At 36.5% G+C, this 23,164-nt stretch overlaps 1 protein-coding gene across 1 annotated transcript in view; it reads left to right on the top strand.

Annotated features, from left to right (window-relative positions):
- The window catches only part of LOC130012417 (glutamate receptor ionotropic, NMDA 3A-like), a 92,028-nt gene that overhangs the window by 47,418 nt on the left and 21,446 nt on the right, over positions 1-23,164 (top strand). Inside the window, exons 2-5 of the mRNA XM_056100298.1 lie at positions 890-1,488; positions 15,167-16,208; positions 17,496-17,623; positions 21,742-21,892. Coding sequence (XP_055956273.1) covers positions 890-1,488; positions 15,167-16,208; positions 17,496-17,623; positions 21,742-21,892 — 1,920 coding nt within the window. The remainder of the gene's footprint in view (positions 1-889; positions 1,489-15,166; positions 16,209-17,495; positions 17,624-21,741; positions 21,893-23,164) is intronic.

The raw sequence follows: 23,164 nt of genomic DNA, 5'->3' as shown, positions 1-23,164 counted from the left end.
AGGTCTTATTTCGCAATCCATTTGGTGATTTAATTGTTCATGCCCAGATTCTTACATTTTAGGGGTTTAATTTCACTGTCAACATTACTAAGGTTGGACGGAAACAAAAACTGATTTCAGAACACTTAATGCAAATAGATTACTTGGATATCTTGTCAGAGAGACAGTGCTTTCCGTAGTTTACCAAGTTACACTTACAGAAAAACATATTATAACCAATCTAATATGAACTGGTGACCTTTAATATTCCCACACGCATGTTGAAGAAATATTGATTCTTATTTCCCTGAAACTTATTTTTTGGAATGGCTTTGGTTTTAAATAAGAGCTTTTTAATTTGATAATTCTCACGTCTTCCTATCATATCGCGTACAAATTTGTGACAAATGATTGCATGAGATTGAAAACTGACAGATGAATAAAGCCAGTGTAAAATTATGTGTCTGGCATGTATTGTTAATGCAATGAAATCTATGTATATATGCAGTCTGGTTGTTGTACGAGTTCTACCCTTTCAACCAATAAAGGTTCAATATTATCACCAAACGTCAATACGTATTTTGAGATCAATCCGTTCTACTTTCGATCGGTCGAGCTCAAATATTTTTCTATTCGATTTGACAGGATTGCCTGAGACTAAATCCATTCCAAACCAGGTCAAATTAGATTTGATTTTGTTTCAGTCAAGGCTTGTCAAAACAATAATACAACACTTTTCGTTTTCTTTTACCGAAGATAAACAAAACTCCGTATCTTTTGGGTACCTCCTACCTTGACATGTTAGTCTCAAAATGAATTAAACCAGATGACTTTCAATTTAATCCTGACGATATTCAAGATAAACTGGGGTGTACAATCTCAAATTAATTCATTTTTTCTCTACTTTCAGTTGCACCATCCTCTCTATTTGAGCTTAATGCCATCAAAAGCCCATTTGGCGGAGGGTCTGGCAAGACTTATGAGTGTAAACTATTGGTACCGTTACACTATGGTGATTCAAGAAGAAATAAAAGATGACGGATTTCACGTGGAATTAAAATCTTTAACTCAAACTCAAAACTGGGATATCGAGGAGGAATTGATTATATCCAATACAGCCACGGATAACGAAATTGCAAATCAACTTGTTCCGATCGGAAATAATAATTCCCGGATATTTGTGTTACACACTAGTGCTCATTTGGCTATGAGGATACTTGATCAAGCCAATAGACTTCATTTCACAGGACAAGAATTCGCTTGGATTGTGACCGAAAACGCTTACACGAGAAACACCAAGGATTTACAACATTTCCCACCAGGAACTTTAGCTTTTATGTTAAATTTGGCGTTGAATGAAGACGAATTATTAAAAGATACCATGACACTCATCACAACCGCAATTAAAGAACGCCGCCATCTTGGTTCATCCATGTCCTTAAATCAGAAAAAAGGCTGCTGGCATCTTCAAAATCATGAAAAATCACCCATGGATAACAAATTATACAAGTAAGTGTATTTTATTTAGCTAAACTGGACTTAAAATCGATCAATAAATCGAACAACGGAACATTGTGCGGAATTACTCTTTCCTTTGTTCAATTGCCATAAGAAATATGCACGTTCCCTTTAAGACAGTAATGTTCAAACACAAAAATATATATCTTCACATTTGATAATGGGACCGAAACCGTGCTTAATTATGTCTTTTAAATACACTGGCTTAAAGAATTGCACATGCCCTTTAAGACAATTGTGTTTATACCAAACTATACCAAGTATATAAATATATCTCTTTTTATTTGATAATTGAAGCGAAGCAGTGATGTATTTTAAATGCATTGGCTTAAAGGTAGTTCCCATTTGAATTTCCATATATCATTATATATATCTTTGACATAATTTAAACAATTTTTGTAAAGTCGTTAAACGCTAAGGTTAAATAACCAACATGGCTGACATTTCTCTTGAAGTTCAGAAAATCTCTATTTAGTCACCTCTTAAATAACCCAACGCATGTTAACATTTTAACAGAGAATAAGAAAAAAAGAAACAAAGTTTCCCCTACCTATTCCAGAAATACTTACGTTTCCAGACGCCATCTTGCACAACTTTATTCAAATTGCACCTCGACACGATTTGTCAATTTGATGACAATCGCTTAAAGTTTGTCCTGAATAAATTTCCAACTCATCCAAAATGGTTTGGCTTTGGTGCTCGTTAAATGCTCCATTTCACAATTTGCCAAAGCGATTACCCAAATTGTTGGTTGTTAAAAAGGCTCATATAATTTGCTGTTCAGAAAGGTCAATGTTTAGTTGTTGTGCCGACAAACAATCGTTGTCTTCCTAATACTGGCTTTATTCTGTCGTCTTTAAATCCTAAAGTTAGAAATCTGATCCCAAGTTTGTGAAGTGTATCTCTTTAAAATTATCGGCGATTCTTACGATCAAATTGGTCAATCTGAAATAAGTAACGATTTACTGACAGGTGTAAACCTAACAATTGTGCGACTTATCAGAACAGGCAGTGCATGATATTTACCGAGGAGAGAGAGAGAGAGAGAGAGAGAGAGAGAGAGAGAGAGAGAGATGGGGTTTAACGTCCATTCGACACAAACTAGGTCATTTCGGGACTAACATATGGTTCAATTATATTTCAATAATACGCTTGCGCGTAGGGGTCTTTAGCAGTAGGAGGAAACCGGAGGAACCGGAGAAAACGCATGAGGTTGGACAAGCGACCCTACTCCTTGTCACGTACAACTGGGGAATTGAAACCACGCCAGTTGATTGAATGACAGACTTTATGATACAGCGCGCACGTGCTAACCATTCAGCCATCCAATCCCCGCAATTACCGAGGAAAATAATATTCATGAGGGATGTCTCGATGATATTAACTGGGACAGTCGGTCAAACATATATAGGTTGTATAGCTAATTTAATCAAGAAGATATTAATGAAATCATTTTGGCGATCACCATCCCACAGTAAAAAACAATAATAATAATTTTCGTTTGAATATCATTTTGAACTGAATGTAATTTGATTGTGTATGTATAGATGGGATATATTAGATTAGATTTGATTGTCGTCCTTTTAAACATAGTTACATAATTATCAATCATAATTGATACCTTATTACTTGTATGTAGATTAATTAGTCATATTTAGTCTGTAACACTGTCTCATGCGGTTTCCTGCTATTCTTTGTAAATCTTTGAATAATTTTTACGGTTTTTTATTCTCTAAAATAGATATTTTAAATCTGCATCTCGAGAGTGGATACACGGTTTTTAACATTAAAAAGAAGACAAATCGACCCTGTAAGATTGTATCATGCGGTTTCTTGCTTCGTGTTGTGAATAATGATTACTTTTTTTCCAAAAGAAATATATTATATTTGCATCTTATTACTTGTATGTAGATTAATTAGTTGGATTTAGCATGTAACACTGTATCATGCGGTTTCTTGCTATTCTTTGAATAATTATTACGGTTTTTTATTCTCTAAAAAGATATTTTATATCTACATCTCCGGAGTCGATACACGGTTTTGAACATTAGAAAGACGACAAATCGGCCCTGTAAGATTGTATCAGGCGGTTTCTTGCTTCGTTTTATAAATCTTTGAATAATGATTACAGCATTGTTTTCTAAAAGAAATATATTATATTTGCATCCCGAGAGTGGATACACGGTTTTTAACGTTAAACAGACGACAAATCGACCCTGTAACATTATATCATGAACATGCGGTTTCTTGCTTCTCTTTTTAAATCTTGAATTATTATTTTCTCTAAAAGACATAATTATTTTACATCTACATGTCCAGAGTGGATACACGTGTTTTTTGGGGGGGTTTTGGTCACGGTGGCTAAGTGGGTAAGGCGCTTGCTAGCTGGCCTGGAGGTCGGATGTTCGATCCCTGCATTGGCCGAGGAGAAAGTTCATCCAGATTTTCCGACGTGGTTCCCGCCTTGTCAGTGATGCAGGACGGAGGGCCTGACAAGGACAGCTGTCTAGTCGTTCGGATTGGACGGAAAACCGAGGTCCCGTGTACATATTGGCGTGCACGTAAAAGATCCCTTGACAGTTGGAATTCGATATAAGAGTAGGCCGTAGTGCCGCTGTCTGGGCAAAATTTCCCTCATAGCACACTGTATGGCGTATGCCCGTCTTCATTAGCCCCTTTCCGAGCAAAACAGTAGGACGTTAAACCCCATTTCATTTCATTTCATTACACGGTTTTTAACATTATCATGCTTCTTTTTGTAAATCTTTGAATGATGATTACGGTTTTTTTCTAAATGATATATTTTATATTTGCATCTCGAGTGTGGATATATGGTTTTAAATATTAAGAAGACGCCAAATAGACCCTGCAGTATCGTATTATGCGGTTTATCGCTTCTATTTAAAAGAAGAATCAGTGTTATTAAGATTTTCAGGAAAGAAATATACCTGCATTTCGGGAGTGAAGTCCCAAATCTGCTCACCATCTTGTATACGATAATCGATTAATGGTGTATTAACCATACTTGAGGTCGTGGCTTTAAAGTGAAAATTCATTCGTTAATGTCTCAAGGCCACAATGTTATTCCATACTGATTAAATGTAGATATTTCATATTACATGTAATGTCAAAAACCAATTTCAAATTTCTTATCACATTATCTAAACGTCCAATATATATGAATTGAACACATTTTTAACAAATTTTACATCTGTTTCAACAGGCATGTTTTTATCATTATTTTATGGAATCAAATTATTAAAGATGCCTTCCCACTTACAATCTGTGTGATTTTCTCACATTCATGGACCTTACTTTGTGATAATTATGGGCCGTGATCACTTTGAAAATTCTTGTGAACCTTCTAGAGGTTAAAGTTATGAGCCGATTTATTTGAAATTGATACACAGTGTTTATGTCCATCTAAGGTCATCGTATGATTACTAGTATATGAAGAAAGAGAGAGAGACATGGGGTTTAACGTCCACTCGACACAAACTAGGTCGTCATTTCGGGACTAACATATGGTTTAATTTTATTTCAATAATTCGCTTGCGCGTAGGGGTCTTTAGCAGTGGGAGGAAACCGGAGGACCCGGAGAAAACCCACGAGGTTGGACAGGCGACCCTACTCCTTGTCACGTACAACCGGGGATTCGAAACCACGCCAGTCGACTCAATGACAGACTTTATGATATAGCGCGCGCACGCTAACCATTCAGCCATCCAACCCCCCTAGTATATGAAGAAGCCTATCAACTTTTAATAATGGGTTGTTGCACGCCAATTTTTATGTTTATCATATACAGGCCGCAAGTCTGAATGGAACATCTTCGAACTTGGCCTATGTAGTCCTTATAGCCTAAGGACGGCAACTATTGATTTTGGTGCATGCCCCGACCCATAGGGACAGAACCACACTCATTTTTGTGTTTAGCATCTGAAGGCCGCAATTCTGAATGGCTTATCTTGGAACTTGGTATACTTATTCCTTACATCCTACGGACGGCAACTACTGATTTTGGTGCATGATCCGCCACACTTGGGCTGTGCCACACACCCTTTTTGTTAATATTTTGTCTGTAAATAATCTACAGGTTGCAATTATTAACTGATTTGGATCCAGTTCAGCATGAGCTATCATAGGGTTGTGCCTATTTATATTGTTCCATATCCAACCCCCAGGGGCCGTGCCACGACCAATTTTTGTGTTTATCGTCCATAGACTGTAAATATATCATTTAGAAACTTTGCATATTTATTCCTTATACTATAAAGACAGCAATTATTTATTTTAGTGCATGCCGCGACCACTAGGTATGTGGACGTATATTGCAGCGGTACCGATGCTCTTCTTTTAAGAAACCACAGATTTATTATGCACAATATAAATGATTAATATTGTGTACACTGCAGTGTATTTTCTATGAAACCTGTTGACGGAATTCCATCAATACACTTCAGTTTAGATTTTAATATATCATGCCAAGGATGAAACGACAACTGGTTCAATATAATGTATCCAACTTTAAAAAAAAATAGATATCGAATATTCTATTTGGCTTTATAATTATGGAATGACTTCATTGAAATGTCAGTAGAAATGTTGCCCTATTCCCTTATGAAATGGTACTGCTGTTTACCGGTATTATTGACCTCATTATATTGAACTCGATCATAAGGTAATGTGCTATAATCACACACAACATTGTTACCAGCAAAATTAGCTACATTTGGGATTTCAAAGCCACTTTAAAGACTCGAGTCGCCTAATGTCTATGCTTACTGGGTTATCTGACACTTTTTTTTAAAAACTGATTTGAAACCCTTGGCAATGCATGATTATCTACAAGAGATTCTATTGAGGGTTCGTTTTTCTTTAACGCACATTGACCCGATTTCAAATTTAAAATCTATTTTAAAGATTATTTTTTTCCTCCTTCTTTTACATTCTCAGTATAATTTACATCTGGCTATCTTATCCTCTGCCGTTTTCTGTCCCTCGATGGTCTCATGTAATTACGCGGCGAGTGATGGAACACGCGTTACGGCTACATCAAGGGAAATCCCAAGAAATATTCGTCTATCAAATGTGCGAGTAGATCAATAATTTTATCTGGCTTCACAGAGCGTGTTATTTCTAAACACAGCTTATTCTGCTATATTGTCATACTTCACTCTTTTACACGTAAAGATGCAGTGTTGTTATGAACCCACCAACTTCAATCTTAGAATGGGGTGAAGTGAAACATACTAGGTTATTGGCACCAAGAGCTTTCTGTATTCTATAACCTCCCACCTACTTTCTCAAATACCGTGTTTGAAAATTCAAGTTATTAAATTAGTTATGAGCTAAAATAGCGCTGGTTTATTGTAAGTAAGAATTTGCTTGTAATAGTGCTAAAACTATTATAATTTCTAATATTTAAATATTGGTATGATTAAAGATTGATTAATTACGACTTGAAAAGATGCGTTGGTATTTTAAAGTAGCACACTGAAACGCTCAGATAGTTTACATTCTGTTTCTTCTTTAAATGCTCGTAAACAGTTCGGCCCTTTTAAGTGATTCTCCAGATCCCTGTTAATTATACGGACACAAATCACCAAATATTCCTGGTCCGTCACCCACGAAACAAGGGCCAAAGCTATTTTTAGTCTCCCTCTCCTTTTCCCTTTTCCCCCCTTTTGCATGGCGATTTTTGTTGACCTTTTGGAGTAGAATCGAAAAAAAGGGTTTGAAAATACATTTTCTGCCAGGTTTTGGTGAATATTCATTATTTTGAGGCGGAAGGATACAAGAGTTGTGAGGTTGGTTACGTTGAAATGTAGGGCCGGAAATTGCATGTTTACTTGTCTCTACTTCCAGCTTGTGTATCTCGAGTTTTTCATGGTGAACCTCATACATGCTTTTGGGCAAGAGGTTGCCACACGTTGCTCCATCTGTGGCAGAAAGCGTTCTATCCAACGAAAATTTGGGGAAAAGTTAGAGCCGGTCTAAGAGACGAGAATTAACATAAAAGTCAATGGGGAAATAATTAGTGATCTGTGGCCAAATGGTTTGTGATATTCTTATTTCCGTTTCCTGTTCGCGCAGTGTAGTTGTGACCGTGTGGTCCTTCAGATATTACAGAGTCTGGAATTGTTCTTCAAAACTTTAATACTGGAAACTTATAATAATAATTATTTACACACACTTACAGGACCGAGGATAGCCGACTAGTACCTTATGCTACGAAGTCGGATAGACCTAAAAGACTGACGTATCAAGTATAATCGCATATTTATATGGAATTATTTCTAATCACTTGGTGAGATCAAGTGTTGCCATAAACAAGAATTGGCATAAAAATTTACAATATAAGAAATAAAACAATGGTATATAAAATAATTAATAGATTAATCATACGATTCGCTTGTTCACGCGACAGACCATATTGGCAGTAACTTTTTATAAACAATAAGGTTAATATTACATAATATTTCGTCCTTGGTGAGTCACCTTTTAATAGCACACACACAATTAATATTTTATAGTTATTGTCCCGATAGTTTAAATGAATTCAATTTGCAGGCTTTCACTTTTAAAATTATTAATGTATTATCTTAAATATTCAAGATTTAAACTATAACATATAATTACTATAACCTGCACGGTTATATAGTTCTATTGGTGCCAGTATCGTAGCTAGTAATATATTGGCAACTCACTAGTAAGAAAATGTTATATTTTTGGTGTCCTAACAGGATGAAGGCGGAGTGGGGGTGGCTGAATGGTTTAATGCATGTGCGTTGGGCCATAAGGTCTGGCATTGAGTCGTCAAGTAGTAGCGTGGTTTCGATTCCTCGCCTGTGCGTTACAAGGAGTAGAGGCGCCTCCGGTTTCCTCCCACTACTAAAGACCCATACACGCAATGAAATTGAAAGATGTGCTAGTCCCGAAATGACATAGTTTCTCTCTCTCCCTAACAGGACGAACAAGGCTAGGGTATCATAAATACTTAGTCGATCAGAGTTAGACCCCAAATATTTAAAAAAAAAAATAACAATTAATTAGTATAATGATCGGCTTGCGATTTCCCGAGTGTTATTTCCAAGGGGCGTTCCTATTGTGGTGAAGAGAATACAAATTTAACAAATGCGAATAGAAAAGAGGGGCACACACCCTGGCACCAAAACACTCTCTGTATCCGCACTAGGATATTCCTAAAACAATATGGAAAACCAAATTACTAACTACGGATAATCTTTTCTATGTCCTGTGTCATTCTTCTTACCAACCAACTCACATGCACCATCGAATATTAGGAGTAAATCTCTCTAACAGAAATGTGTAGGTGATTAAAGCAGCATGTCTGATTTAATTGAGTAGAAGCTGTCTTCGAATCTTGCATTCTTATGTGGACATGTCAAATCAATTATTTGACACAAAAACAAATTAGGCATGTTTACAAGTACGCGGTCTATCCACTTACTTAAAACAATTGATAATGACACGCATTGATACGCCTTCTCTCTCCAAACGACATCGACTTTCACCTTTGAACTCGACACCGTGATGTGATCGCGTGACAAACGGTAATGTAGAATCACAGGAATACAACTTCATTAACGTCAATATACCAGTGGCCATTTAAACATCAATTTAACTAGCGTGTTCTTCCCTATTTAAAGAGACCAAATTCCGTTCAAATAAAAAAAACCTGACAGTTTGCATATTCTAAAACAAACAGTATACAAAAATGTTTCTCTCGGGAGTGTTGTTTCAAAAAGTGAAAAGCTGGTGTTAAAGTTGGACTTCTGTAATTATATGGGAGTGTTGTTTCCAAACGAAGGGGGTTGGGTGATCGAATAGTTAGCACGTGTGGGCTGTATCACCAGGTCTGTCATAGAGTCAGCTGGCGTGGTTTCGATTTCCCGGTTGTACGCGACAAGGAGTAGGGTCGCCTGTCCAACCTCGTGGGTTTTCTCCGGGTCCTCCGGTTTCCTCCCATTGCTAAAGACCCCTACGCTCAAGTGAATTATTGAAATAAAACTGAACCGTGTGTTGGTTCCGAAATGACATAGTTTGTGTCGAGTAGACGTTTACCCCCCCCCCCCCTCTCTCTCTCTCTCTCCCTCTCTCTCCCTCTCTCTCTCTGTACCTCTGTAATTAGATGGGAGTATTGGTTCGAATAGACGAACGCATGCACTTTAGATCTTTCATTCAGTCAAGTGGCGTGGTTTCAATCTCACACTTGTACGTGACAAGGAATAGGGTCGCTTAGCCGTCCAACCTCGTGTTTCTTCTACGGGTCCTCCGGTATCTTCCCACAGCTAAAGACACCTACTGTACTTTCAACAAATCCAAACCTCTGAACTAAGTTATCCTTCCGCCTCAAAATCATAAATACTCTCCAAAACCTGGCAGTAAATATAAATTCTAACCCTTTATTTGATTTTATACTGCAAAGTCAACCCAATCGACTTACACCAGGGAAAGGGAAAGGAAAACAAGGCTGTAAATAGAAGGAATTGCTTTCGGGGTAAACAAATGGGGTGGATTTATGTCAGTGATTCTCAACCAGTGTGCCGCGAGATCTTCCTAAGTGTGCCGCGAAATTTTGAAACGCACACTAACTAAGAAAATGTGATAACCCAGGTGATCCCAATTGAGTATTCACTGGTATCTACTGGTACGTTCATAGCTGTGTTTTTCTTTGAGTCATTCTATGTGTCTATGACTAGACAGTCTCTGTTTACAGTTGTATTCCTTCAGACTTACCATGGGTTTTTTTGTTGTTTTGTTGGGGGTTTTTTTTGCAAAATTTAAATATTTCTCATATATATATTTAGCCAGGTGTGCCGCTATTTTTTCATGTGTTCCAAGGTGTGCCGTTGGCAAAAACAGGTTGAGAACCACTGATTTATGTGGTATGCGTACAGGCAACTGATCACAATTGATTTCCACTTGGATATTAATGTTAATACTCGTCACTTCGACCGGTTCCAACATTCTCCAGAACTTTCATTGGGTTGCACACGTCCCATTACCGATTCGGCAACATGTGATATCATCTTGCCCAAAAGCACGTTCAGTATGAAAATCTTGAGAAACATAAATTGAAAGTAGCAGACAAGTAAACATGTAACTATCCGTCTTCAATTTCAACGTAATTACCAACATTTTAACCCCGTCGCCATCCAGCCTTTCAAGTTCTGTTTACTAGTTTCTGGGACAAGTTGCACTTTCTCTAAAGCAACAGGTAGTGTTACACATCAAAGTATTCACAGTTCCATACCGTGGATTATAACTCTATAGACATTATAGTCATTATATCACACTGTGATATACATAGTCATCAAGCCTTTATGGGCATAGTTACATATCACACAGGGATTAGACCACATCAACATTCTGTGCCAACTTTTTACAAAATGTGCTGTTCACAAGCTATATACTCTTCAAAACAAATATAATAATAAAGAATAGAATCTGTATGTGTGTTTTTTTTAAATATATATATATATATAGCTGAAATAAAATGGGGTTTAACTTCCTACCGTTTTGCTCCGACTGGGCTAATGAAGACGGGCATATGCCATATATAGTATGCTATGAGAGACATTTTGCCCTGACAACGGCATTATGAATCTTATTTCGAATTTTCAATGGTCAAGGGTTCTTTTATGCGCCCGCCAATGTGTACTTAGAACCTTGTTTTTTCGTCCCATCCGAACGATCGAAAACGGGACAACGAGATTAGCGAGCCAACGTCTTACTCACTGAGCCACCGCGCTCACCTACCCTAAAACTCAGATATGTAGTTACATTATAGTCCTTTGTGGCCAGAACAAATTTAACTAGGACTTCGTAATTACAATCGATAATTGAAAATATATGTCTGACTGTACACGACTACGTTCAGCACGTGTTTTGTTACATATTTAAATTATTTAAAAATAATCTGAACAAACGAAATAATAAGCATTTTATTGAAAGGGGTGGAGGTGGAAGAGAAATGAAATGAAATGGGGTTTAACGTCCAACTGTTCTGCTTCGAACTGGGCTAATGAAGACGGGAGGTGGAAGAGTGTGCACTCCTTTGTTCCAGGGAGTCACTCAGGTGTTGGGCGAGAAAGTTCGTCGTGCTTTTTCGACGAAAATCCGAGGCCCCGTATTCCAATTGGCGTACACGTAAATTAACCATTGAAAGTTGGAATTTGAAATAAGAGTAGGCCGATGTCCGGTCACAATTTCCCACGCTAACCCAGAAACCCCATTTTCTTTCTTAAACCGTATCAGCAAATTATCTGGTACGCTGATTCCAATTCTCCTACGGCAAAGATGACGTCCTTCTTCTAAGGCTACAAAAGGAAGTCTATGTCTGTCTTTAATGGAGTGTATATATTTAAAATATTTTAAAATGATCTGTTATAATTCTGAACAAACAAAATGTCGTGTATTTGAACAATATAGCCCGTTTTACGCAACTGAAATTCTGATCTTGCTATTAAACATGCGTTTGTCGTGTCTTTCTGCAGGAAATCATCAAATGATCTTATCTTAAAACAAAGAGAAGTACATTATCGTCATTAACGACCGTGATTGATTGCCCAAGTATAATAACATAAGAACACGATCAACTCGGACAAATTCTAATAGAATCTGTCAAATTAACGAGCAAATGCAAGGCTGGAAATAGACGAACATGGAATAACTTTTATTATGAACCAATAAATTCGATCCGCTTTTATTGTTAAAGTCCTGTAGCTGCTGCATCTAAAATGCCAAACTACTTTTAAAATTGCATATATAAATGCCCGTGGTCGTCCCCGAGGCAGGTGTCCGTAAGTTTTATATTACCTGTACCGCTTATTTATTTGGAAATACTAAGTTTAATAGTAATAATTAATATATGAGAATTCCATAACAAATCGTGGAGCACGGCCTGGACACTACTAGGGAATACGCATTCATAGGGGTCTAAAGTAATAACATAATTTAAGTCAACCTAGCTGGAGACTTATCTCTGTTCGATTTCTTTGGAACAATACGATTACAGATAAATGCGATTTGTGGTTTAGCATCTGGTCCCACATAAGTGCTATCGCAGTCAAGTAAACGATTGTCCCTTTAGTATTCTCTGATATCTACGGAAGACCATTAGGGTCATCAGTTGAAAGAAATTATTCGGATTATCTCGTAATTACAAGGTACTTATCTCGCAATTACAAGATAATTATCTCGTAATTATAAGATAAGTATCTCGTAGTTATAAGATAACTTTCTCGTAATTACAAGATACGGAGAAGCCCATTTGGGTCAGTCAAATGAACAAAAAGGATTTTCGTAATTACGAGATAATAAAAAAATATTTTTTAATCGGATTGAACCAAATGGTATTATGTAGATGGCAGACCAATCTTTTTGTAAGGTTAAAAATTTCGTTTTACTTGTCTTCAATACACGAGGTCCCTGAAGAGTTGACAAATAATTCGCCTCCTGGTTGGTATGGGGTATTAACCATAAAATAGTCTTTTGGGTGGAGTTCTTAACGTGGGTAGACATTCGCAGCGATTGAAAACAAATAAAAAAAAAGTTTTATTTCCGAATACCAACTCAAAACAACGAAGCTGATTGGTTGATCGAATAACTTACGTCATAGGGTAAAGAGGCGCTTGTGTAGCCCCTGATGCGACCTCCCAATACAAACGGTCAGATCTTTGTGTTGTCGAGGCCATAGAAAGTATAAAAACGAAACGAAATACAGATTAGTTTTCTTGTCTGCGATATCACATATTTCACACACACAGACCCGTTTTTAATCAGCCTGATATCAGATACGTGATGTCACAAGTGACGACTAGCTAGCAACGTCATCTTTTGGACCACACTTTCGAGCTGATCGCCAATCCTACAGTGGTTTAAAACTGCAATATTTTTAGTATAATTATTTATGAAGTTTTATGTTTTGAGGATACACGCCATCATTCGAGTAGCATAGCTTAAATCCAACAAATACTTCGTTAGTCTTCCTGACGTTATAATCTTCAGTAGAATATCATTGGTGCCATTTGTATGAATATTGCATAATGCTGGATGAATTCACATATTTCAGCTCCGGTGAACTTATATTTGAAAACGTGCTTTTATTCAAGTGAAATATATGGTTAATCTCGAGAAACTACTGTATACATGATGATTAACACATTTGAAAATGGCACCAAATATTCTAATGTTATAGCACCTCGCATGTCAAAGAAGTCAGTGGGCTATTGAAATAGAGCCACACGTCGGTCCGTCGTCATACATTTTAGGACACAATACTTCTGCTTATGATTAAGCTAGGTGTCCATTTGTGGAGAGCGGGAGATGCCAGACCGGTCGCCACATCATACGTACGACCCATACATCTTTTCTTACTACATATTTCTGTAGCCTTGTGATCGTCTAGTATTTGTCTCTAGCTGTCTTTACTTCTGATTCACGTTGTGTATTTACTTCTTACAGTTTTCTTAAGACGTTTGTCTTACCAGGAATAACAATGCAACAGTTCGTTTCTACATTTTATATATATATAGCCGAATACATGTATACAAGCATAATATATAACAATACTAGCTAAAAACATTTCTCCACCCTAGCCAGCCTCGCCGCTGTCTAGGAACTCAGATGGAACCTCTCTGGAATCTAATGGAAGTCTGCTTGAAAGTTTCAAATAGATATCTTATATAGCACTCACGTATATCACCCATAACAAAGCGCGTGCATGGCCCTGAACTTGTGTAATTAACAAAATGATTGGTTCAATTAAACCCAATGACGCAATAGTACTTTTCCTTGCACACGTGCTCTCTGTGATATTTTATAGACACATGCTTTGGCTAAATAACTCTTTTTTATATAACAATATGTCATTTATACCCTAAGTTGATTTAAGTGCACACTATATATAATATATATGTGAATATGTGTGAAACTATTAATTTGACAAATATATTAATTAATGAAATATAAAGTCATCTTATTTCTCTATTCTTTGTCTATAAATTTAAAAACAATGTCGCCACGACTATATTGCTACATTTGTTCATTAGGTAAATGCCTCTATTGGTAATAAACATTTCATGCTTAGGCTAAGCAGTGATGCGCAATTTTATTGGTCGAGACCTTGGGACATAATAACTCTAATTGATGCATAGTTTCATGACATCAATATCTTGATTAATATCAGTTGAACTGATTATTCGATGCTTTATTAAACTAAAAGATAAATGTACAGGTAATTAATATGTGTTATATGTTTATTTTGGGATTGAGGCGGGAGACAACAGCTTTAGTGTTGACTCCTTTTAAGACCGAATTTCATTATTTATTGATAAACTGAACAATTTAGGATGTCCTCAGAAAGTCACTAAGGCTTAATTATAACCAACTGGGGCAATCAATTTATTTTATTTATTTTTTTAAAAAAATACTTAGGCAATGTTTGCTTTTGTTGGATACATGACTGCAACTCTCCATTTTCAAACATCTACTATAATAAAAACGTCGCTTCAGTGATTGAAACGCGAAATCCACTAGAAGATAAATGATCTGCCAGGCGATAAACGTGTAATCTATCCTAACAGGACCATCATTTTCTAAAACAAATGATTTCATGATGACATTTTTATTTCTATTTCAGAGCTTTGATAGATACAACTATATATGGATTAACGGGATCATTAAAATTTGATACCGGTGGATATTTAAATATTTCATCTTTTAAAGTGAGGAATTTAGTGTTTGATGGTCGCGGTAACGTATGGCGTGATATTGGATGTATTCAGGGAGATGATGTGCGACCATTTGGGATTATTTGGCCGGGAGATGCCTCGTCTCCAGACTCTAAGACACAAGGACGCAAGCGCTATCGTGTGGTGACGAACCCCGTTCAGCCATTTGTGATGCAAGAAGCTCCACATAAAGATTATCAAAGATGTGTGACGGACACCACGTGTCTAAAACTCTTTTCTAAGGATAAAGCTAAAACAATAGCAGCAATACGAGATTACGAACAACAGATATATCGTGAAAATAAAACATACGAAATTCACTGCTGTAGAGGTCTTGCTATTGACCTGCTGAATAAATTGGCAAGTGATCTGGATTTCGACTTTACCTTATTTATTGTACAGGATGAAACGTACGGTAGGAAGGTGAACGGCAGTTGGAACGGCATGGTGCGGGACTTAATGGATGGAACAGCCCATTTCGCCGTGGGAGCCTTTAGTATTACACGGGTACGATCTGAAGTGATCGATTTCACGGACCCTTATTTTTTTTCAGGGTTTTCTATTTTGTATTCCGAGAAAACCCGCGAAACAAATATGGATGCTTTTTTAGAACCTTTTGCGCTTCAAGTGTGGTTTGCAATATTTGTCAGTGCTACTCTTTCCGCAATTGCCATGGCCTTATTTGAATGGAACAGTCCATTCGGATTAAATCCATGGGGTCGAAAACGAAAATCAAATTATACTCTAGCTTCTGGATTAACTATGGTGTATTCTGTGTTATTTGGTCATACTGTTAAAACGAAATCACCGAAAGCCTGGCCCAGTAAAGTCATGCAAAACTTTTGGGCGTTTGCTGCCATTTTTATCATTGCTAGTTATACTGCTAATTTGGCTGCCTTTATAGCAGGAAAACATGCTGGGATAGATTATACGGATATAGGTGACTCAAGGGTAAGTCAAATATTTTATTGATCTAATTTATTTAAAATATCTGATCGAATGCTTTTGATGAAACTAATAGCATATCCTGATTCAATACGAACTGTTCTGCGAAACACTTGAGATTAGTGGGCTGGGTTGTTCTGGCTACTGCCTGTGTCCCATGGTTCTTCATACACCCCAACATCTGACTAATCAAACAGTAGCAGTTAGACTTGATGCATTAAAAGTAGGTCTTTTAAACCTCTAGTCCAAGTCTACAGGTCCCGAATCATTGTTTTAGCCATTTCACAGTAAGCAGGTTTTCAGCTGAATCGCAAGAGCACGCCCTGGTTCAAAGCAAAGGTAATAAATAGTTTGAAAGAGAAACTTTCAATGTTCCATTAAATCTGTAGTCTTTTCACCTTAAAATCGCTAAAGATAGAAAGACATGCCTTTAAACTCTATGACTTTGATAAACACATATAGAAAATTAATGCGTCAGAAGAAAAGTAAGAGTTGGACATTACATGATATGACCACAATATACTGAAGACGCAGTATTTTCCACATAAAAATTCTAATGATGGAAAACCATACCCGCACACCCAAGAGTATCAATGACTTTGATAAACACATACAGACAATTAATATTTTAATGCGCGAGAATAAAAGAAGAGTTGAACAATGTGTTATAATTACCGTAATGGATTTTGAATTTGAATGACATTTAGAATAGATGTAACTATATTTTATTATTGACAGTGTAAATAACATTGAACATGATGGCTACAGCAACACTATTGTTATATAATATAAATAGATATACATAGTTACATGAAAAGAAAAAAAATCTATATTATATCGATTAATGTCATAAATAATTGCCATTGAAAAACTAGACAACATATTTTAAGTGTCTTCCCTTGTCGCTAAATATCACCTTTGCTATAAAAATGACTAGAGCAAGCCCCCGACTAACCAGTAAGAAGAGGAATACGATTTTGTTTAGGGAAGGGAATACCGGATTGGTGTAGAGGGGAGAGTGTACGGGTTGCGTACAGAATGCTAACATTTGTTCCAACTGTGAAGATACTTGAACTTGAACCAGTTTCTTTCATTTTTTTCGGATTAAACATTTTAATAAGGACTACCCCAAGGGATATGCTCTTATCTTTAAGCACTCTATAATATCGGTTTTCCCTTATAATTTAGGTAATTGAAACTTTTCTATATTGTGTTTACAGAGAGATCAAAGGACGGATCATATCAGCTTTGCTTTGTATAATATTTGTATATACAATGTATGTTTATTTTTAGTTACTAGATATACGTATAGGTCTATTACCAGGAAGTGCTGTTGGGGGATTTTTAGAAAAAATATCCAGTAAGTTATATGCCATGTCTACTGCTGTACCTACTACAGATACTGCCATTGAAATGATCATGTAAGTATTCTGGACTCCTGGAAACAATGTGTGTTTGATTGGTCGCTATCCAAAGTTCAATTCCTTACTGGCCACTTTAAAGTATTAGATATTATCACCCTGAACTTTAGAGTGTTAGAATTTATCATCCTGAACTTTAGGGTCTTAGAATTTATCATCCTCAACTTTAGGGTCTTAGAATTTATCATCCTCAACTTTAGGGTGTTAGTATTTATCATCCTAAACATTAGGGTGTTAGAATTTATTATCATGAACATTAGGGTGTTAATTTATTATCATAAATTTATCACTTAGAGAGTTAGAATTTATCATCCCTGAATCTTAGTGTTAAAATTTATCATCCTGAGCTTTCGAGTCCTAGGATGTATCATCCTGAACTTTAGCGTGTCAGATTTTACCATCCCTAAACTTTAAAGTGTTAGAATGTATCATCTGGAACTTTAGAGTGTTAGAATTGATCATCATGAACTTACGAGTGTTAGAATTTATCAACCCTAGCTATGGAGTCTTGGAATTTATCACCCTGAACTTTAGAGAGTTAGAATTTTATCATCCATGACTTTACAGTTTTAGATTGTATCATCCTGAATATTAAAGTGTTATAATATAGCATCCTGGACTACAATCCAGTCTTTATAAACTGAAGAATCCCGGTGATATTTCAGTTTCATCCAGGTAGAAAATTAAAAGAGAATGGATTTTGAATACACCGGGATACATATTCTTTCTGATAAACATCAATTAAACACATCCACAATTTTCGATTCATGCAATCTATGAATATTTTGTTCTTGTATTCATGCTGCGCACCTTCTAGTGCTGTTGTAGCATAAAGCTCATAAAATACTGTTCATTGCTCTCCGCAATTTCGATATAGACAACTTTATGAATTGATTGAATATTCGACACCGACAAGACTGCGCGGCTACCACTCTGCTGAAGACTGCGATCATTATGAGCACAACGTACGACCAAAACCGAATTCAAGCGATAAAATGTCACCTTAAAGGGACAATCTCAATTTTAACAGAGTCTCAGAAATAAAAGTCAGTGTACGTATGGAATTTAAACGCGAAAATATAGAAGATGTGTGTATTTATCTTGTCTCAAAATCTCAGCTCAAAATTTGAGTCGTTTGGACGTGAACGTCAAAACCGCTTATCCGGACACGTAATCCATTTAAGATTTCGGGTCAATTTTTTTCGTTGGGTGACCAGATAATCTATTGTCGTTCCTTTAGAGGTTTATACAGTGTTGTACTTGGGACACCGGTTTCCATTTCCACATGAAGAATGACGGGTTTAAGTTGTTTGAAAACGTATCACGTCTATAGAGTTAGTTGCGTGTTCGATCCTTGCGTTGGCCGAGAAAGTTCATTGGGATTTCCCGGCGTGGTTTCACCTTGTCAGTGGTGTAAAACGGAGGGCCTAACAAGGGACAACGTATAGTCGTTCTGGGGACAGAAAACCGAGGTCCCGTGTACACATTGGCTTGAACGTAAAAAAAAACCTTTACACCTAGAATTCGAAATAAGAGTAGACAAAAGCGCCACTGCCCGGACAATATTTCCCTCATAGCCCGTCTTCATTATCCCAGTAGGAGCAGAACAATAGGACGTTAAACCTAATTTCATTTCATTTCATTTCATTTCCTCCTTAGCCAAGTTGATTCAGAAAAGTGACATGTTATTAACCGCATTCCATTTCAACTGAACCGGTTTATTACAAAATAATGCAAAAACAGAGGAAGCGACAGAGACAATAAACAATAATAAAAGAATAGACCTGAATTTTCATGTTAATAGATATAACTTGATATACCATAGTGAAAGATACACGGGAAAGGTGTTGTAGAGTTACGGTTATTTTTTTTTAAGTATATGCAGATGTATTTTGGTTCTTAGAAAACACCAATTGCCCAAAAATCTTTTCAAACTTATTGTCCGAAAATTCAATTTTTATATCTGTAAATATTCAGTATTTATATATATGTCAATTCCGTTCTACTAATAGATCTTAATCATGACAGGTGGTGGGGTAAGACACCTTGTCCACTCTTTAAAGATAGTTATATAGTGTTGCCACACCACAGATTGCTATGTTTGGTTGGTTGGTTATTCACGCTTCCTTCATTGCCTCTGAGATGTTATGAGAAATATCGCTACAGTGCCTTACAATTTACGAATTAAATACGGGATAGAAAAATATCATTCTTCGAGAATGGCATTTAATTAAATATTTCATTTTGAGCGTGTACATTCTGCTTGAAGGTTTTATATCTTGAATGTAGCTAAAGCCAGGTTTTGTGGTTAGATAAAATATGTGTAAAACGTAATTCTAAATCCTCATTTCAGTTAATTTAGCCGCTTGAAATGAGCCCTAAGAGATCTCAATAGTTTTATTGTTCCCTTCTAAGTTTTAATTTTGTCTGTTAACGGAATTCTCGTTGGTCCGCTAATCTTGTTCAAGGTTTGATATATGTCAATTGAGACACTTCTCCAAGTTTGTTGAGAAAATAAAATCAATAGTTGTATTGTGGGTAAAAAAAGAAACGGAAGGATATTGCAGCAAGTTGGGTCGTAACTTATTGACAGAACGTGACGTTGTCAAGATGGTATTTCTTTTTAAAAAAACGAACGTCAATACGAAATGGCTCGCACAAAGCGTAATGTTAGGGCCGATTATTTGTAATAGATTTTATAATTGATAGATTTTTGTTTATACTCTAATTATTGCGAATTTGATATAAAAATTATACCAATTTTGGAAATTTACACGCCCGTACTGAACCTGCAATTTATTGACTAATTGCTGGAATATTGTTTTGCTGATGAAAGATGGAGTGCAAGTCATCTGAGTACAAGAGTAAAGATAATAGAAAATCTAGGATCGTAATGATAGTGTTATTGTTTAACGCCTGTTGAATTACAAATGATATAAAAGGTTAAACCAATAAGTGCTGCATTCTATATCAACAATATATCGACTTTTGATTGTTCACCTTGGATATCGTTAACAAAATATGTATAATAAAGACCATTTGCAGTTAGTAGCAATATGCACAGGTACTTGACGGGATTAAAATAAAACTTCTTACTGTTCCTTGACATTTTGTCTGCTATCATCTCACAATACTCACTAGTTCTAACACTTCCAGTCGTTTTTTATTGCCAACAGGTCTTTATTTGATCATTATACAACTTCCAATGTAATTAAATTGGTCATTTTACAGCGTTATTAATTACAATTCAAACTCGAAGTACTATCACTTGGCGATTACGAACTTCGTCGGATCGGAAGTAAAACGAAATGAGGTCAAAGGAATTCCACTTTTGTTTTCGTTATCCAGTCCCTTCTTTATCATATCCGTTATACGAAATTTGCTTAGGAACTGGGTGATCCAGGCTGCACCAAAACGGGGAGGTGGGGGGGGGGGCTTTATATCGGGTTCTTTATTTAGACGACTAAAAGGCAAAATATTTTTCCCAAAAAATACATTTATTTATTCATTAAAATGTGATGAACTTAAAGCTGTATTGACGTTGGCCATGCTTCATCACCATAAAGAGGGAATACAAGTAGAATTTTTGTGTTTAGTATATCTTGTAAAACATATTTTAATGATGAGAATCATGAACAGAAACATTATATTTGCTATCTGAATTGATAAAGGTGGCCCTTTATTGCTGATCAATCCGAATCACCCGTTTGTTTTATTTTTGGTCAAATTTGAAATGTTATTTCCTTCGTATAACCCGGATGTCCAAGATAAAACTCTAGCACTATAACATCAAACGTATTGACAAGGGTGTCGAGAATTAAAATACATTCTATAAAACATGCATTAATTTTGCATATTTAAATTGTACTGAAATGTGTTGTCTGTGTTTACGAAAAGAAAAGACAAGAAGTTTCCAGGAGCAAAATGGATATATCCCTCAAACTCCAGAATATAATCAAACTATAATCTATATGGCGGGTAAGTTTGGGAAAAATGAAAATAATTAGTAAAACTGCAGTGAATTGGGATTAGAATATGGGGTTATCATTTTTAAAGACTGCGAAACTTTAATTAGTTTTGACTCATATAGTTTGACATTTTGTGTTTTTTTGTTTCAGTGGCGAAAAAATAGATGCTTATTTAGGTGATTACCCAATACTGGACTATGCAAGAGCTCATCTGGCACCACGCTGTGAGCTCAAACTTCTGTTAAAAATATTTGGGGATGATCGCTATGGTTTTGGCCTTCCAAAGGGGTCTCCTTTAAAGGTAAAATAAATGTTTATTGAATTACTGGTCTATGGTTAAAGTAATCAACAAGAATATATAGTAGAACACAGTTTTTTTATGGGAAACAATTGCTAGTTTTATTCTAGAGGGACGAAGTTTCGACAAGAATCCTCTTATCGTTATCAAGCACAATGACATTTAGTAAACTTGAGGTCAATATGAATATTTAGTGCTGCTGCTAGCGTTCTGTTAAATGTGATAACGCCCGTGTTTACGGCCGCACCACCACCGACAATATAGTAGAACACAGTTTTTTTTATGGGAAACAATTGCTAGTTATATTCTAAAGGCACGAAGTTTCGACAAGTATCCTCTTATCGTTATCAAGCACAACGACATTTAGTAAACTTGAGGTCAATATGAATATGTGGTGCTGCTGCTAGCGTTCTGTTAAATGTGATAACGCCACTGTTTACGGCCGCACCGCCACCGACAATATAAACCACGGTTAATTTTGCACTAGCTCATTAACCAGGAGGTCCGTGTGTTGGACGAGAAAGTTCCTCTGGATTTATTTTCCAGCCTGGTTTCTCCTTAACAGTGTTGCAGAACGGACGCCCTGGCAAGGAATGGTGTCTAGTCGCTCGGGCGGCACTAAACCATTGGTCGCACGTTAAAGCTCGCTTGACAGTAAGACATTGGAAAAAGAGTAGACTGTTACGCTGCTGCCTTAGTAAATTTGCCCTTTAGCATGGCGTATGCTTGTCTTCAGTATTCTTGTTGGTGACGAAGAGTAGGACGTTTAACCCGTGACATTTACATCCAGTAATTATGGATATGCAATAAATTGCAGCTCAATTTGCTGAATTTCATTATTTTGGATGATTTATGGGACTCGATGTAATCAGTATTCCTGTGTCAAAAATACAGTATAATCAACATATTTCTAGTTTGACATAATATCTATTGACTTGCATAATTAGAGTGTCAGGAAAATGTTATTAAAACATGGCCAACAACAAATCGACAAGGTCACTTAAAAGTATTTCATCCATCTAGAACTAGATATTTGGCAGGATTAGTATCAATGTTTGACGTAGGTTATAAGCGATGTAGGTAACAGTAATCATAACCAATACAAAGAGTTCACGGGAGCCGCGGTGGCTCGGTGAGTAAGGCTCTGGGTCGCTAATCTCGAGGTCCCGGGTTCGATTTGATGTTGGCCTAGAAAGTAACTCTGGATTATCTAGCACGGTACCTCATTGCCGGGTTGTGGGGATGGGGGTCTGGCGTTACGTAAAGAATCCTTGA

Source organism: Patella vulgata, chromosome 4, assembly GCF_932274485.2.
Source record: "Patella vulgata chromosome 4, xgPatVulg1.2, whole genome shotgun sequence".
Lineage (NCBI taxonomy): Eukaryota > Metazoa > Mollusca > Gastropoda > Patellidae > Patella > Patella vulgata.
Note: the sequence above shows the minus strand (reverse complement) of the source record. Positions and strands in the feature narration are given on the sequence as shown.